The sequence below is a fragment of the Mytilus galloprovincialis genome, chromosome 7 (assembly GCF_965363235.1).
Source record: "Mytilus galloprovincialis chromosome 7, xbMytGall1.hap1.1, whole genome shotgun sequence".
In the NCBI taxonomy this organism is placed as follows: Eukaryota; Metazoa; Mollusca; class Bivalvia; order Mytilida; family Mytilidae; genus Mytilus; species Mytilus galloprovincialis.
Genome location: NC_134844.1, coordinates 15,689,809 through 15,706,685, shown reverse-complemented (window position 1 = coordinate 15,706,685; position 16,877 = coordinate 15,689,809). Strand labels below are relative to the sequence as shown.

The 16,877-nt window shown below is 32.3% G+C and overlaps 1 protein-coding gene across 1 annotated transcript; it reads left to right on the top strand.

Moving 5' to 3' along the window:
* The first annotated feature begins 5,369 nt into the window (after nucleotides 1–5,369).
* Nucleotides 5,370–16,566, top strand: LOC143084142 (uncharacterized). Its single transcript, XM_076260550.1, has 6 exons — nucleotides 5,370–5,579; nucleotides 7,476–7,772; nucleotides 10,955–11,278; nucleotides 13,009–13,377; nucleotides 14,739–15,059; nucleotides 16,403–16,566. Exons 1-6 carry the CDS (start codon nucleotides 5,543–5,545, stop codon nucleotides 16,564–16,566), a joined length of 1,512 nt encoding a protein of 503 aa, XP_076116665.1. The 5' UTR covers nucleotides 5,370–5,542.
* Nucleotides 16,567–16,877: the final 311 nt, after the last annotated feature.

Sequence of the window (16,877 nt, the reverse complement as noted above, 5' to 3'; positions counted from 1 at the left end):
AATAGCGTGGGCATATTAATTCAATCGGTACGTTACGTTCGAAAAACAATTATCATGTACAACGAAATGTTCACCACACAAAGACTGTTTCAAAACATTTATTAGGTTACATTGAAATAAATATCTCTTGACCGATACGAGATGCCAGTGTATAAATTCACTAAAATAATAATATCTTCAGACTCGTACATCCATTTTGTTTTTAAAGTTTTACTGATTATATCTCCATTTTAATTATTTTTATACAGTGTAATTATCATGTGTCGAAACACTGCTATTCTAAGGTAGAAGAGATTTAAGCGTTCGCAAATATGTTGAACCTAATTACACGGACTTTTGTCGTTTTAAAGTCATGAAACCGTTCAATAATTCAAAAAATATATGTTCTTTGAAATCAACTCAAAACAGGCAATCACGGTTCATCATCATTCTATTCAGCAATACAAATGAACGTTTTAATATGTAACGTGTAAATTAGCAACAGGCACACCTTTAAACCTTTTGAAAGTTATAACTCTTTTATTTCAGACCAAATAAAGTCTTTTCTTACAGCAGGGATATCTGTGCAGGATATCGAGTCGAAGCATAAAGTATCTACACTAGGAATGGCTGTGGCAACTTTTACATGGGATCATTTGTATTACATGACTCAATCGTTGGATCTTAAAAATGAGATAGCAGACTTAATTTCAAAAGGAGCTAATCTTGATATGGCAATTGAAGGACATGACACACCCATTATTAAAGCAATCAAAATGAATTTGCTAGATGTCTTCGAAATGTTGATAGCCACTGGTGCCAACATTGATAAACCAGGAAAAGATGGCAATACAGCTGTCCATGTTTCTTGTATAGGTTAGTTGATGTCTGTTATATGTCAAAGTCATATATTTGACAGCCAAGATGGCTAAAGGGTACTTTAACATAATATAGCTTCAATTTATCTCGGGTCAACTACAACAAAAGAGATGGTTCGTGCTGCTTAGTCTTTAGCTTTCTATGTTTTTTTGTGTACTTATTTGTCTGTTTGTCTTTTTTTTCTAGCCATGGCGTTGTCAGTTTACTTTCCATCTTTGAGTTTGACTATCCCTATTTTATCTGTCACCCCTCTTAGACAAGAAAATGTTGGCAATTCTCATCCCATCTCGTTTGTTCTACCAGGGTTGATCTGAGCCAGATTGCTCCTACCAAATAACCATAACTGGAGTTTCTTCATTTTGCATGCTTTCCTTCGTTTTTGAACATTTTGTCCGGAATGTCAAATCCACAATAATACTTAAGAAATATTGTAATACTTACTATGAAAAAATATGAATAAATCCAGTGTTTACGGTGGGATTCGAATACAAGACCTGAAACATAGAGACCCACGACTCATATCCCTACATCAGGACGACTGGACACAAAGTAGCGGTTTATTTCATGAATATAAACATATTGTCATGGGCTGATTTAGGGTATAAACATGTACTATTAAGTAATATATGAAGTTTATTATAATGATTGTGTTGCGTTCTAGACTAAATTTTATCTCATCTAGAATATCTGGGATGTAAAATTGTTATCCGATTCGGACTTGGTGTGTCAGTGTTACATCACCTTTGGCATCCGGCTATCTGGGTGATCATTCACTGACACACCGCGTGTCATGGGAAACCTATTACAAATCCTCATATATAAAAAAAACAGCCGAGAGTGTTCAAAACGAAATCATCAAACAATGTATTTCCAAACTTTAACCGATTATGCCGTAATTAGAGAAAATGATATGTTTATGTATCAACCATTACAGTCTGATCTACCTGACTATTTTGTAAAGTATCATTTTTATATTTTTATGTCCTTCAGAGTCAAAATGGAAATATCTAGAAACATTGATCGAATCAGGCGCAGACCTTAACAAGGCCAACTCCACAGGCATTTACCCATTAGAGCTTGCTTTGAGGTATTTCAATGATACGAAAAGCAACGTGTCGAAAGAAGATATCATTACAAAAATGCTAGATAAAGGTGCAAATCCAAACTTAACTGCACCTGGTAAAAACTCTCCGCTAATTTTGGCAATAGAGAAGAGATTAGACATCATTGTTGAGATATTGCTTCATAAAGGTGCTGATATTTCTCATATTGGGAAACAAGAATCTACAGCATTTGAAACGTGTTTGAGATCGGGTGAGTTTACTTATTCTTTATTAATTCTTATATCTTAAGTCAAATAACAACTTATTACCATGTGTGAGTATGTGTGTGTGTTTGCGCGCGAAAGAGAGAATTTAATAATAGAAAATAAAAAAAGGAGAGAATTAAAGGAAGAAAGGAAGAGAGAAAGGAAGGAAGAAAGAGAAAAAAAAAGCCTGTGTCGCTCACCTTGGTCTATGTGCATATTAAACAAAGGAAAAATATGGATTCATGACAAAATTGTGTTTTGGTGATGGTGATTTGTTTGTAGATCTTACTTTACTGAACATTCTTGCTTCTTACAACTATCTCATTATCTCAATTTATAATGAACTTGGCCCATTAGTTACAGAGGAAAATATTTTGTTAAAATTTACAAAAATTTACAAAATTAAAAAAATATTAAAATTTGACTACAAAGGGCAATATCTCCTTGAGGGGTCAACTGACCTTTTTGGTCATGTTGACTTATTTGTGGATCTTACTTTGCTGAACATTATTGCTGTTTACAGTTTACCTCTATCTATAATAATATTCAAGATAATAACCAAAAACAGCAAAATTTCCTTAAAAATTTCCAATTCAGGGGCAGCAAACCAACAACCAGTTGTCGGATTCATATGAAAATTTCAAGGCTGATAGATCTTGACTTGCAAAACAATTTAACCCCTGTCTGAATTGCTCTTAATGCTTTGGTTTCAGAGTTATAAGCAAAAATCTACATTTTACCCCTATGCTCTATTTTTTTGCCATGGCGGCCATCTTGGTTGGTTGGCAGGGTCACTACACACATTTTTCAAACTACATACCTCAATGATGGTTATGGCCAAGTATGGTTTAATTTGGACCAGTAGTTTTAGAGGAGAAGATTATAAAGGGCAGTAACTCCTTAAGGTGGTACCTAACACTACAGGGAGATACCTCTGTAAGGTCAGCTTAACGTTTTAATTACGTTGTGTTGTAAAGGGAATATTAAGCTTTTCAATGATAAAAATTGGTGTTTGTCAAACTGCTTTGAAAATTTTGAACCAACCGTTTTGTCAGAAAATTTTCTGACAAAACAGTTGGTTCAAAATTTTCAAACTTTTTATATTTTAGTTAAAGGGTCAAAGTAAATACTGTGTTAAAATTTTATGAAAATTAAACGAGCCAAATTACTTTTAGCATTATTGCTGTTTACAGTTTATCTCTATCTATAATTATATTCAAAATAATAGCCAAAAAACGGTATAATTTCCTTACAATTCCCAATTCAAGGGGAACAAACCAACAACCAGTTGTCCGATTCACCTGAAAATTTTAGGGCAGATAGATCTTTACCTAATAAACAATATCACCCAATGTCAGATTTGCTCTAAATGCTTTGTTTCAGAGTTATAAGCCAAAATCTACATTTTACCCCTATGTTCTATTTTTAGCCATACCGGCCATCTTGGTTGGTTTGCCGGGTCACGCCACACATTTTTTAAACTAGATAACCCAATGTGGATTGTGGCCAAGTTTGATTTAATTTGGCCCAGTAGTTTCAGAGGAGAAGATTTTTGTAAAAGCTAACGACGGACGACGCCGGACGCCGGACGCCGAACGCCGGACGCACAGTGATGAGAAAAGCTCACCTGGCACGAAGGGCCAGGTGAGCTAAAAAGGAGAGAATTTAATAATTGAAAAAAGAGAAAAAAAGAGAAAAACAAAAAAAAAGAAAGAGGAGAGAGAGAGAGTTTAATAATAGAAAAGAAAAGAGAAAAGAAAATAAAAAGAGGAAAGACAGAAAGAAAGGAAAGGAGAGAGTTTAATAATGGGAAAGAAAAAGAAAGAGAAAGAAAAAAAGAGAGAAAGAAAGAAAAGGAGAAAATAGAGAAAGAGAGAGGTTAAAATTTAATTTTATACAAACAAATCTTTTGAAAGGACGCAGGGATATCAACATTATCAGATGTCTCATCAATCACAAACTGCCTATGAATCAAGCCAATTCTGCAAGACAATACCCTATGGAATTGTTGATCAAATATTTTCCTGACATTACTTTATTTCGACTAATGCTTTCAAATGGCGCTGATCCAAATATTGTGACAGCTGGGGAAGATTCTCTTTTAAGGAAGACAGTAAAATTACAACTGTATGATCTCTGCATAGCGCTGTTAGAGGCAGGGTCTGATGTTAATATGAAAGATGTGGATGCATTAACTGCATACGATATTTTCGCAAGTAAGCTTGATATCTATAGTTGAAAAATGGAAACGGTGCAAGTATAATATATTAATTTTCGTCCGAAGTTGTTTGACTGTAAATCATACATCCGTAGTGTTTGTTTTAGTTATACTTTGCGCAATTTTGTTTTTATATTAAGTAAACGGTTTGTTAGTTAATGAGAATTTTGGGTCCACAAAGTGAGTTAATTACTACATTGCCTTAATTAATGAGACTGGGATTAACATTGATATAATGCTTACATATTTTGCCCAAAATGTAGTTGATATATTGCGTTTAAAAATATGCATAATTGACAACAGGTCTTTCTATCAAGTCACAGGTGGTGCACATTGTCAAATGATGATATGATTATACAAGGGAAACCCAATCTTGTGTGGATAGAAAATAATATAAATAAAAATATTTTAGAATAGAATTTGAGAATATACCTGTTATTCTTTTTGATGATTTTCATGATCTAAATTTTCCAAGAAGGTACAAAGTTTAATACTTGAAAGCCATGGATACATAAGAACCGAACAGTGGAAACGCTATTAGACCATACATATCCGAATCCATATAACTCTCCATGAAGATGTTGATATTAAGTAACTTTTATAACTTCTTACAGTTTAAATGAAGGATTTACGAAAATTCAGTTCTATGGGATGTATATAAGTACTAACGTAAAAGAACTTTCTTCGAAAAAATATTATTGAAATATGCAAAACAAATATTACAACACAAGCATTTTATCAAAGTTTTAAAAATAGTATGTGTTTGTATGTCTTCTGTTGAAGTATATGATAAAAAGAAAATAACATGTCAATCTTCATATCAGACTATATGGTCAAGATTATCTCTAACGGCTCTCGGGCTGATATCATGACTTAGTGCTGATAAGGGGTCTGATATGAAAAATGCCATGTTGTTACAATCTATATTTGTTATATGCTTCAACAATGGAAGAAAATAACACATAGATTTTACATAAAAGTTAACGGACACCTAATGTAAAACATCCAATAGGAAATATTTCTGTCATATGCCTCAACGGAGGATATAAATGACGGTATAATATATCTTTATACTGACGATAAAAAACAATTGACAAAACATAATGAGGAGGATATTTTGACTGGTCAGGTAATCCATTTTTATAGGAGATTTTGAAATGATAATGGATAACGATCACAGACAGGAAAGACGAGGTAAGAAAGATGCTAGTTTTAAACATTAAATCGTATTGATGGAGTGTACCGTACCGCGTAAAATGACTGATATTCTGATGTATCCCTTTTTTAGATTTGTTCCTTGATACTTAAATTTAAATTCATATCAGTTTTAAAGAAAATGTTATATGAAACATGTAAAAAAAACCATGATTAATATTTCGGGCAATATTTTCAGAAATATAGATACAACTTCTCTAAGCAAGTCAGAGCGGTCCAAATAATTGTATCTATAGAGGCTTAAAAGTAAAATCACAAAAATACTGAATTCCGAAAATTCAAAACGGAAAGTCCATAATCAATGGCAAAATCAAAAGCTCAAACGAGTGGATATCAACTGTAATACTCCTGACTTGGTACAGGCATATTCTTATGTAGAAAATAGTGGATTGAACCTGGTTTTATAGCTAGAAAATTTATAAAACCTCTCACTTGTACGACAGTTGCACTTAATTCCATTATATTGATAATGCGTGAACAAAACAAATAGACATAATAGGTAAAATGTCAAAAATACAGCAGTCAATAATTGTGTAATACATTGTAATCTTAATCATTAAAACACAACAACATACATATATGTTACAAAGAAACATAAAAAGGCATATAGACAAAGCACATAGCAAAAATGAAAGACAAGCAACACACAAGTTTTCGAAGTAATACCAAAAGGCATATAAACAAAGTTCATTAGCAAAATGAGTCATTCTAATACGAGAATATCATATCCAATTTTGGGACGTACAAGTAAATTACAAATTGGTTTTCTATTACTCACAATTTTGACCCTAAAAAAAACTTTGCGGAAATGTGTTGAAAATTTTATGAACACATATGCTAATATGTCCAATAATTTTGCCCTTAACATGTTTTTCAACAATTCTGTCACAAGGGACGTATTTATGACGTCATGACATACTACTAATATCGAAAAATCTTGAATTCGGCACAATATTGGACCGTTTTCTGCAAAATCAACAGTGGCGTCGCCCTTCTCAAACAAATATATTTGCTAAAATATTCCGAAATACCATACTCTTCACTTTTCAATCAATATGCCAATGAGAGAAGCGTGATGCCATATATAAAGTCAAGAAATAGGTTTTAATAAGTTGAAAATTTCTAAGAAAATAGATTATAATGACATCTTGTCCTCTATTTGAGTCTTATATTTATATAATTATGAAGCGGATATACAACTTTTTTCTTATTATACTTTCAAATATCATGTATTTAGCGTTATACCTTAGATTTACATTGATAATATAAGTTTTTAAAAAAATCTCCTCTACAGGGCCGTCAATTAGCGTTCTTAATTCTACTCTTTTCCAATTGAAATAATTTTGAAAACTTTGAACCAGATCGTACTGTATGCAAAATGTAAAATTCCTTTGCAAGCATATGCCATTTGTTTAATTACATAGAATGTGTAAAAAGTAACACATTCCGGTTTTTCGCTTCTGTATGCACGTTCTATGTAGACACGTGTTAAATATATCTGTAAATATAAACGTTCGATTTAATTTCTAGTTGTAAATTAACATATGCTAGAAAGATTTGGTATGAGTCCGAATGAAGCAACTCTCCATCAAAGTCATAATTTATTACGGTAAACCATTATAGGTCTAGGTACGGTATATAACACGGAGTCTATGCTCACACCGAACAGCAAGCTATAAAGGGCCCCAAAAATTATTAGTGTAAAACCATTCAAACGGAAAAAACAACGGTGTATTCTATAAAAAAACGAGAAACGAGAAAAGTGAAACACTTATGAACTACATAAACAGAGGACATTCACTGAACATCAGACTCCTGACTTATGACAATTGCAAACAATTCATGTTCACTTCAAATATTTTTTTTATTATTTAGATTCAGCGGTAGCTCTTTTCAAGGCTTTTGTATTAGCTGGAATTGATGTGAATCAACACAATCTGTTTGGAACATATCCATTATTTTTGGCTATTTCCTTTGACAGAGAAGAACTTGTTAAATTTATATTAGACAACGATGCAGATGTAAACATAGTCGATGAAGCTGGAGAAACATCGTTGACGAAAGCTATTTTTCATGGATTTGATAATATTGTCCAACTTCTTCTGCGTTCTGGAGCAAACGTTGACCATTTCTGCAAAAGATTAACTGCAGTTAATCAAGACAAAAGAAGAGGTAAACATCTGTTATATATATATATTTATTAGAAGTAACACCCCGTAAGATTTATCGTTGATTGTTTATTCAGTCATTTTATATATTTATAAATATATTGAGTGTTAATTGCCTTAAGTTTTATTTGAATTTTGGGTTCTCAATGCTCTTCAACTTTGTACTTGTTTGGCTTTTTAACTATTTTGATCTGAACATCACTGATGAGTCTTATGTAGACAAAACGCGCATCTGGTGTATTAAATTATAATCCTGGTACCTTTGATAACTATTAATCGAAACGTTATTAGCCCTTACTTTTACTTCTAGTTGATTTTGTATTTTTATCCAAGTATGCAGGGTGAGTCTTTCTTCCGTGTGAGAGATTTTTATCGGTGTGTTGAAGAACCATTGGTGGCATTAGACTGTTATCTGCTTTTTGACCGGGTTGTTATCCCTTTTACACATCTCCTACATTCTTTCTCAGTTTTATCATAACTTCAGGATGTTGATTTTACCTGAGTCTTATCTTCTCCAATAAATTTCTTACCAAAAGTTTCGATCATAATATACAATGTATCTGTATATGTCTTTGTCAAATTAATATCTATAATTATCATATAATTTAAAATGTCAAATTGTTAGTTTGAATTATCGACAGTTATACATGTAGTTCAACATAAAGGGAAAACAAAAAAGAAATCACTAATTTGTTATAATTGCTAAATCATGTTTCACACTGCTGCCTTACATGTTTGACTCAAGTAATGGTTAACTTAACATGTTAAGCAATATTCGAGTCCAATTCAAAACGACGCCAATCAGTAATTTAGGATGCAGTGTACATGTGTTCTTTGACCTTAATTTCCAAAAAGGGAAAATAGGGATGTTTCGATATTGTACACTCAGAATGTCAAAGTCTAACGATGACACAAAAAGATAAACTTACACACATTTTGTTTTGTTTCGTGTTCTCACAAAAAAGGGGAGCAATGAAAATATGAATGAATGAGTCACTACGACATGAAGACATAAATACCGAATATACAATCGACACCTAACTGGACCATACATGTACATGCATAGCTAAAAGGATAGTCTGTGAACTTTATTTTTCTTTGTAGTTTTGACAATGCCTTATCGTGTTATAATTATGCCTTTTGTTAGGTTCTTCTTTTTAAAGTGTTATCATCACGCCGCAAAGTGCATTATGTCTACTGTTTCGGCCCGTATTTCCGTTCTTCAGAATGATTCACAGTCCTTCCATCAGTCATGTTCTTGTCAGTGCTACTCCTCTCAAGCTGCCTATCAGAGTTTCATATAATTTTGTATATAATTAGGAAATACTATATTCTGATTGTTTTTAGTTATGCCCCTTTGATCTTAGAATTTAAGTCATACTATACTTTTGCAATAATTTGTAATGACAACTCCTCTGAAACCAAACAACACAATTTTATGAAACTTTGAACTCAATAAGGACATACTATTCAGATGTGCAAGTTGATTGTAAATACATTATAATTCAAAGTTCATTTTAGGTATTATGCCTTTTTTAATTAGTTTGTTATCATAATATACTACTACAGCATATTATCATGGTAACTCCTCTGAAACAAACCAACTGTTTCTGAACACTTGTAGATAATATGAACACACCATGTACATGAATTTGTGCATATCGACAAGAAAATTAAATTCAGTCTTTTTCCATGCCCTTTGAACTAAGAATCTCGACTGTAATATACTACTGCAACAGACTGACATCGAAAATCCAGAGCAAGAACAAAACGGTTATTAAAGTGATACAGCCGACTATGGGGTTTATGGGTTATTGTTAATGTTGATTATATAATGTCAATGGCAAATCAATAATTATTTCATAGACAATGTTAAAAAAACAGTTCTTTGTCTTTTATTGAAAGCTTGCAAAAGGTATTAATCAGTTTTTCTCGGATGTTACTTAACTATTCATCTTTTGATAGAATATATAATTTTTCTATCAATGCTAAACTCGTAAAAACTATACTTTATTAGGAAATGGAATCGTTTCCGGAAGAATGTCCCACTTGTGCAGCGCTAATGCAGACCTTTCGTTACTGTTGAACTTAAGTTCTAATTAATGTTAACAGTTGTATTAAGATTTTATGCGTCTGCATGTTCGAGGTTTCGGAAAGATCGCTTAACCTTACTCCCAATTTGATGAGCTCTTTCCTTTTTGGTTCTGTTTTGAACACATGAAAATCACGTGTGTTTGTGTAATAAAGTTTTTCTCCAATCCTTTAAATGATATAATGTTTTAACTTCAAATGACCAATTCTTCGTGACCCTTTTATAGTCCTACACAGTAAAGACGTGTTCACAAACACGATTGTCGTCCTAAAGTGTGTTTCAATATCGCATACGTTCTGTTACATGCACCCAACATACTTTACCGTTTATTGAAAACGTCAATGTAAATTTAAGCACATGAAAAATAACGAATTGCTTTGACCTAAATTTAATTCAAGTAAGCAAAGTCTGGTATCCTCATCGAAGAGTTTAAATTCTAGCATTGACATTAAATCCAATGTAAAGAATTTCTCAAAACATTATATTCCGAAGTCTTTTAAATCTCTTTAAGTCTCTAAATCTTGGAGTTACCCTTTCCTAAAGGTGTACCCCAGCTTCCAAATGTCTACTAGTATTTACATTAACTTAACAGTCATAGGATCGTAAACAGTTAGGTTGTGTTTATAATATTTACGTCTGCATATAGACTGCAAACTATGAATATTTTTATTTTATAAGAGTTATGGTATGCACCTTATCCATTTTCGCCTTAATATACTACGGCGAATAAACTCATTTTCATTCTTAATTTTATCATCATAGATACCAGGATTTATATCATTTGTATGTGTGCCAGACGCGCGTTCGTCTTCTAAAGACTCATCAGTGACAATCGAATCATAAGTTTTTCATCGCAATTCTTATTGGGTATGTAAATATAAAAAAGAAGATGTGGTATGATTGTCAATGAGACAACAGTCCACAAGAGACCAAAATGTTCACAAAGGCTCTTCCGTTCTACATGTTTCTAATGTCCAAGTTACCATATTTACTTTTTAGCTTCCTGTGATGCTTCATTTAGAAAAGAGAAAAAAAAAACGTTTCTACAATATCATCAGCTATGTTGTTTTTAATTTTGTGTATTTTTCCAATAGTTCATGTTCATACCTACTTTGAAGCTGGATGTAGGATACACAGGAAACATGATGACCAGCCTGAGATATGTTTACTATTGAACTTGATAACAAACAGTCAAATGCCTTTGGAGAAAATACGACATTTTGTTAGTTCTTTGTTAGAATTTGGCGCCGATCCTAATCTTGAAATGTCTGGAAAAGATTCGTGTCTCATACACGCTGTCAAACTTGACGACTCCTTATTGGTAAAGACTTTACTGAATGCAAATGCAGATATCAAACATATTGGACACAAAGGATACACAGCCTTACATGTTTTTTTCTTGACCAATCATAGTCCAGGTACAGTTTGAATAGTATCAATTTGTAATAACTACTTTAAAAATCGAGTTGATTTAAAAAAATGATATTTGGTAACCTGTTGTATTAGCATAGGCACATCTCTTAACAATAGCGATTATTTGACTACATCTACTCAGTCATGGTATACTTACATACAAACTTTGCTTAGTTTACATGTATTACTTTGATAGGTCAGTTGATTGGGAGTCACTAGCGGTATGTCAATGATATTTAGTATGCAGTTCTATCAACATTGAAATATACCATTTCGATGGAATTTATTTCCCCCTAGCTCATAATCAGTCTTGTATATTGACTATGACACTTCTACGCAGTTTACATATATTAGTTTATGATTATGTCAGTTTATAGTAAACCACAAGTAGTAGATCAATGATATTTGGTTTTCAGTTATATGCGTTGGCATATCTCATCTCCATGAAAAATAGTTGGTCCTTATCCGTCAGTCATTGTCTATTGACTTTTAACCCTTTGCTTAGTTTACATGTATTAACTTGTAATAAGGTCAGTCTGGGTAGATAAAGTAAACGTTTATGTTTAGGTTTGTTTAGAGGGAAACGTCAATGTTATTTGTTATATATTTATGCAATTGTGTTAGGATTGAAAAATTGTTTCCATGGATGATGTTAATTCCTGTTTTTTGACGATCAGTCGTGGTTCATGACTTTGAATATTTGAATAACTTACATGTTAAAGTATAATAAATTGCTATTTTAGTTTTTTAACATTTGCATTATGAAAACAACAAATAGACGAGACACATCTCAGTTAAAAAAGATTACAATATAACACATAGAAATAAATTTTCTTGCACGCTTATTACTGCAATGACTGTTTAGTCTTACTATTATACTGACAATGGATAGAAGCCTAAAAAGACATTGCTTATGGGCCGAATATAAGTCGACCAAAGGAAGCTTTCACCTTTAAAATTAGTAGACAAACATTATATTTAGCCAGTTATGTACCTGTCTAAATTGTGGTAACGGTGTTTTAAGAGCCGCGACATCGATACGTATGAGTTCACCTTCGGTTTCTGAGGAGGTTCATAGTCATGGTGTTGACAGTTCATTTTCGACTTATGAGTTTGAAAATCCCTTTTGTATATTTTGTCTCTCTATTATATACGTCGGTAAATGTATAGTGTTGAACACTATGTTTTGTATCTATCATTTAGAAAACAATATGTTGATTACATATATTTGATTGTTTCTGTTAAATTTTATTAATTCACCATTTGTTTTTTAAATTGCGAAAAATCATAGCTATTATTCTTTCATACGAGTATTTTGTAAAGACACTTGTCTATTATAGAAAATTTCATTTTGACCCGTTTATTGAATTTTGAGTTATTGTGTCATTTTTCATTACCCCGAAATCTCCTATTATTCTTATGTCTGGATATATTCAATAATGAAATTTGACAAGTTTCAGCGCTATAAAGCGGAGTTCAGTATTTTTGTGATTTTACCTTACACTACAAAGTATTCTATTTCAATGTTAAGCATAGGCATTTATGCAACTTGTGTTACTTCAGATAAAGACCTTCAAACAAATCTGTTATTTATTTCGGTAAAGCAAGTACCTTTAAGTTAAGTTTTAATAAAAATTGTTTTTTAAATAAGAAAAATAAAAAAACAACGGAAACTATTTATCATGTTTTTAATTTTGTTTCCAAAATGTCAGTTACTTTATTTTATAATAAATAGCATCGTACAAAACACACCATGAACAAACAATGACTGGTAACCTTGAGGAAAATTGTTCGTCAATCTTTAAAACCTTGCTTGAGTATGGTGCTCCAACTAATATACCGTCTTCTGATGGAGATCTACCAATTCATATTGCTGTATCGAAATGCTCAAACCAGTGCCTGTTCGATGATAATCTAGCCGAGATAATGACGATGATAGAGTCAAATAAAGATCTTATAAACATACCAGACAAAAACAGAACTACTCCGTTTTTAGGTGCTACTAAGTTTTGTAGCCTAGACGTTATACAAATGATGGTAAATCTGGGCGCTGACGTTAAGTCAAAAGGAATGTATGGTAATACGGTTCTTCATGAAGTCATGGGTAAGTAAAACTTTTATAGAAAAACTATTCGATAAAAAAGTCCTCTAGATTGGTAAAACGGTCATTTTATGCTTAACATTTAATTTGCAATCATAGTGGGATAGCTTTCAAATACAAACATAAAGAATTAGATAAATGTGTTTCAACGCAAAAGAAATATAACATTGTTTATTCAGACTGACTATATCTTAAAAATCAAACCATTCTAAATATGCATATCAGCTTGACATCATACATTGCGGCGGGAAAAAAATGAAATACAGGTGTAACGATACACCGTTATCTCTCTTCATGGACGCCACAACGAGTTGGTTGACTATGCGGATATCCGTTTCACAGATGACAACGAATAAGTCGTAACTGCAATCATGCCCCCCATTTCCAAGAATGTGAACTACTTAAGTAGAATTATCACCATGTTTGTATTAATATGAGCAACCCGACGGGTATTTAGTCTCCTATGTTGTGATTTTGTGTTGTGTGTACTGTTGTGTGTTGATTTGTCTGTTTCTTTTCCAGCCTTAGGTCTGTCAGTTTATTTTCAAATTATAAGTTTAAATGTACCTTTGGCATCTTTCGCCTCTTTTATTGGTTATTATGCATGTGCAATTGAAGTCGCATATGAGTGCAATACTGTGATCGTACACAATTTTCATCTTGTTAACTGACACCCAGTACATTAATCAAATTCGATACACGATGAGACACAGTGTCTTGTACCTGTTTTTGACACATTCCCTATTTCCATTCTCAATTTTATTACATATAATAGATATGTAAAATCTTATTCTGTAACAAATATTTCTCTTCTTTCGTTATGTAAGCGTTTGTTTTTCTATGCAGATTAATTGTTGTTTATAAAGGTATCAAGCAACTGGTGAAAGTTTAAAGAAGTAGGGTTTAGAGCTAAAATGCCTCGTTTGATTAGGGAACCTTAACACTGGTTGTCTCATATATTTCGGGGAAAGGATAGAAGAACTATGACACTTCCAGTTTTATCTTTTCCGTGCATGTTTTACTCATGCTTGTCACATTTTAAAAATTCAAGTCTTGTTGATCACTGTGTATTGACATATAGATATCTGTAGTGTAGTTTGGATGCTTATTACTGTCTGATTGAACATTTATACTCCTAATCTTCTTTTAATTTATAACACAAATTCCTCACCATGTAATCTTGTGTATAATTGAGTTGTTGGGTATACACGAAAGAGAGACGGAGTAACCCAATGACATAAATAACCCAAAGATATTTAAAATGTCTTATGCTATAAACGTGGTAATATTTCTATTTTAAATAAATATGATTTCTACAACACGAATTAAAATTATTTATATTCTTACTGGATTTTTTTTTACAGAGAAAGTACAGTTCGACAAAGATGTCGTATCATTTTTACTGTTACATGACGCAGATATTAACGCCATTAACGACTTAGAAGAGACACCACTCATTACATGCACCAAAAGAGGATCGACATTTTCAAACCTAGAAAACATAACTTTTTTACTTGAGAATGGCGCTGGTCCAAATATCTGCGCTGAAGGATTTAATTCTGCATTTCTAGAGGCGCTTAAATTCGATTCGTTCGACGTTGCTTTTGTTTTGAAGGACGCAAAGGCAAATATAAATCATATAGGAAAGAATGGAAATTCAGCCCTTCATGTTATTTTTTCTAAAGGTATCAATCTAATATTTGTTAATGCTTAGTCAATTAACCGTTCTTAAAGTTTACTCTATTTGATAGTTTTTTGTTAATTAGTATCATTCGTTTCGGATCAGCACAAAAATCTTAAAAACGAATTTATATGATTGTGTTTACTATGAAAAATTCAGTACTCATAAATTTATTGTTAACTTTCGAAACATGATTTGAAGGCGTCCTTCGTAAATTTCTTTTTCGTCATCTTTTTAATAATCTTTTCAGAAATTAACAAAATGAAATATGAAAAAACAGGAAAGTGTCCCGAGTACACGGACGCCCCATCCGCAGTACTATTTTCTATGTTCATTGGACCGTGAAACTGGGTTAAAATCTCTAATTTTGCATTAGAATAAGACAGATCATATCATAAGGAACATGTGTACGTAGTTTCAAGTTGATTGGAATTCAACTTAACCAAAACTGCCTTGACTAAAAACATGAAACTGAAACGGGACAGACGGAAGGACGAATGAATGAACGAACGGTTGTACGATCGGACGCACAGACCAGAAAACATAATGCCCATAAATGGAGCATAAAAATTAATCTTATGAAAGTTTTGTTTTGTATACCTATCACGTAAATTATAATTTTGACTATCAGTAAAATGTAAATAGTAAAAACCATATCTATAAATGATTGAAAGACAAGAATGAACTTTTGATACTAAATTTATTTTCCACATTTAACCAATTTCAACTTTTAAACAATAAACCGGAGTCTGTATGTCATTACTATAAGCCATGCAAATTTGTTTAACAACTTATTAAGTTTATTTATTCCACTTCCATTACAACTTCTACGTACAACAATGAAAAAACAATGGCAGAATATAAGCTTTTTGGACTAACTTAAGGTTTTGGACCGTCACATAAGTCTATTCTATAATATTTAGCACCAATAACTAGAGGTTGTCATACCGTATTCTAACATACAGCAGTGTGTGATACAACGCGTTGTGAAAACAATAATTTTGCAAATAATTATACCAGACTGAGTACTGGCTCAGTAAACTCTGTAGAAAGAAACATTTCACAATACAAATATGGCTTACCTTTAAAGAGTATCATATCGACTGATAGACATACATGTTTTCTGTATCCAAAGGTGACGCAATCAGTATTTTGATATCAAGTGAGACATAATACTGGAAGCTTAATTTGAAAATTAAGGTAAATCATCAAGCGAATTGAAATGATCAACTAGAGCGGTGTAATAAAAATTGATAAGTTGTGCAGAAATGTGGACAGGTTCTATGAAGGTTGAAATATCTACTATTTGTGATGATTTTATGATTTTATGATTTAATTTTGTTGTAGAATACTTCTATGAATCCGATGAATCTACATCAGATGACGAATACACATCGTCTTTAGATAGCTCATTAAATTCACGTGCAGGTGGAGTGTTCGAAAATACTGATTATAGCACAGACGACGATGATACAGGAGAAGATTCGATTCATTGTAACGGTGAAATATAGAAATAAGATTACATTATTGTTTCCCTTATTGATCGTTGTTTATGTTGCTTCATTGTAAAACGAAGCATGGAATGAATCAATAAATATACGCCCCACCCCCTTTCCTAACACACAAAAATAAACAACAAAACAAACAACATGATCTCATAGATTTGAATGGTTTAACACAAGTAATTTTCTTAAAGAGAGACATATGATTATCTCAAACAAACAAACTACAATTATCTGCAAATGTTTACGCTTAATCTCGATCCTAGTTACTGTTTTGCAGAAGCTTGAATAGTAGGTTATTTCTTAGTGAAATTACCAGA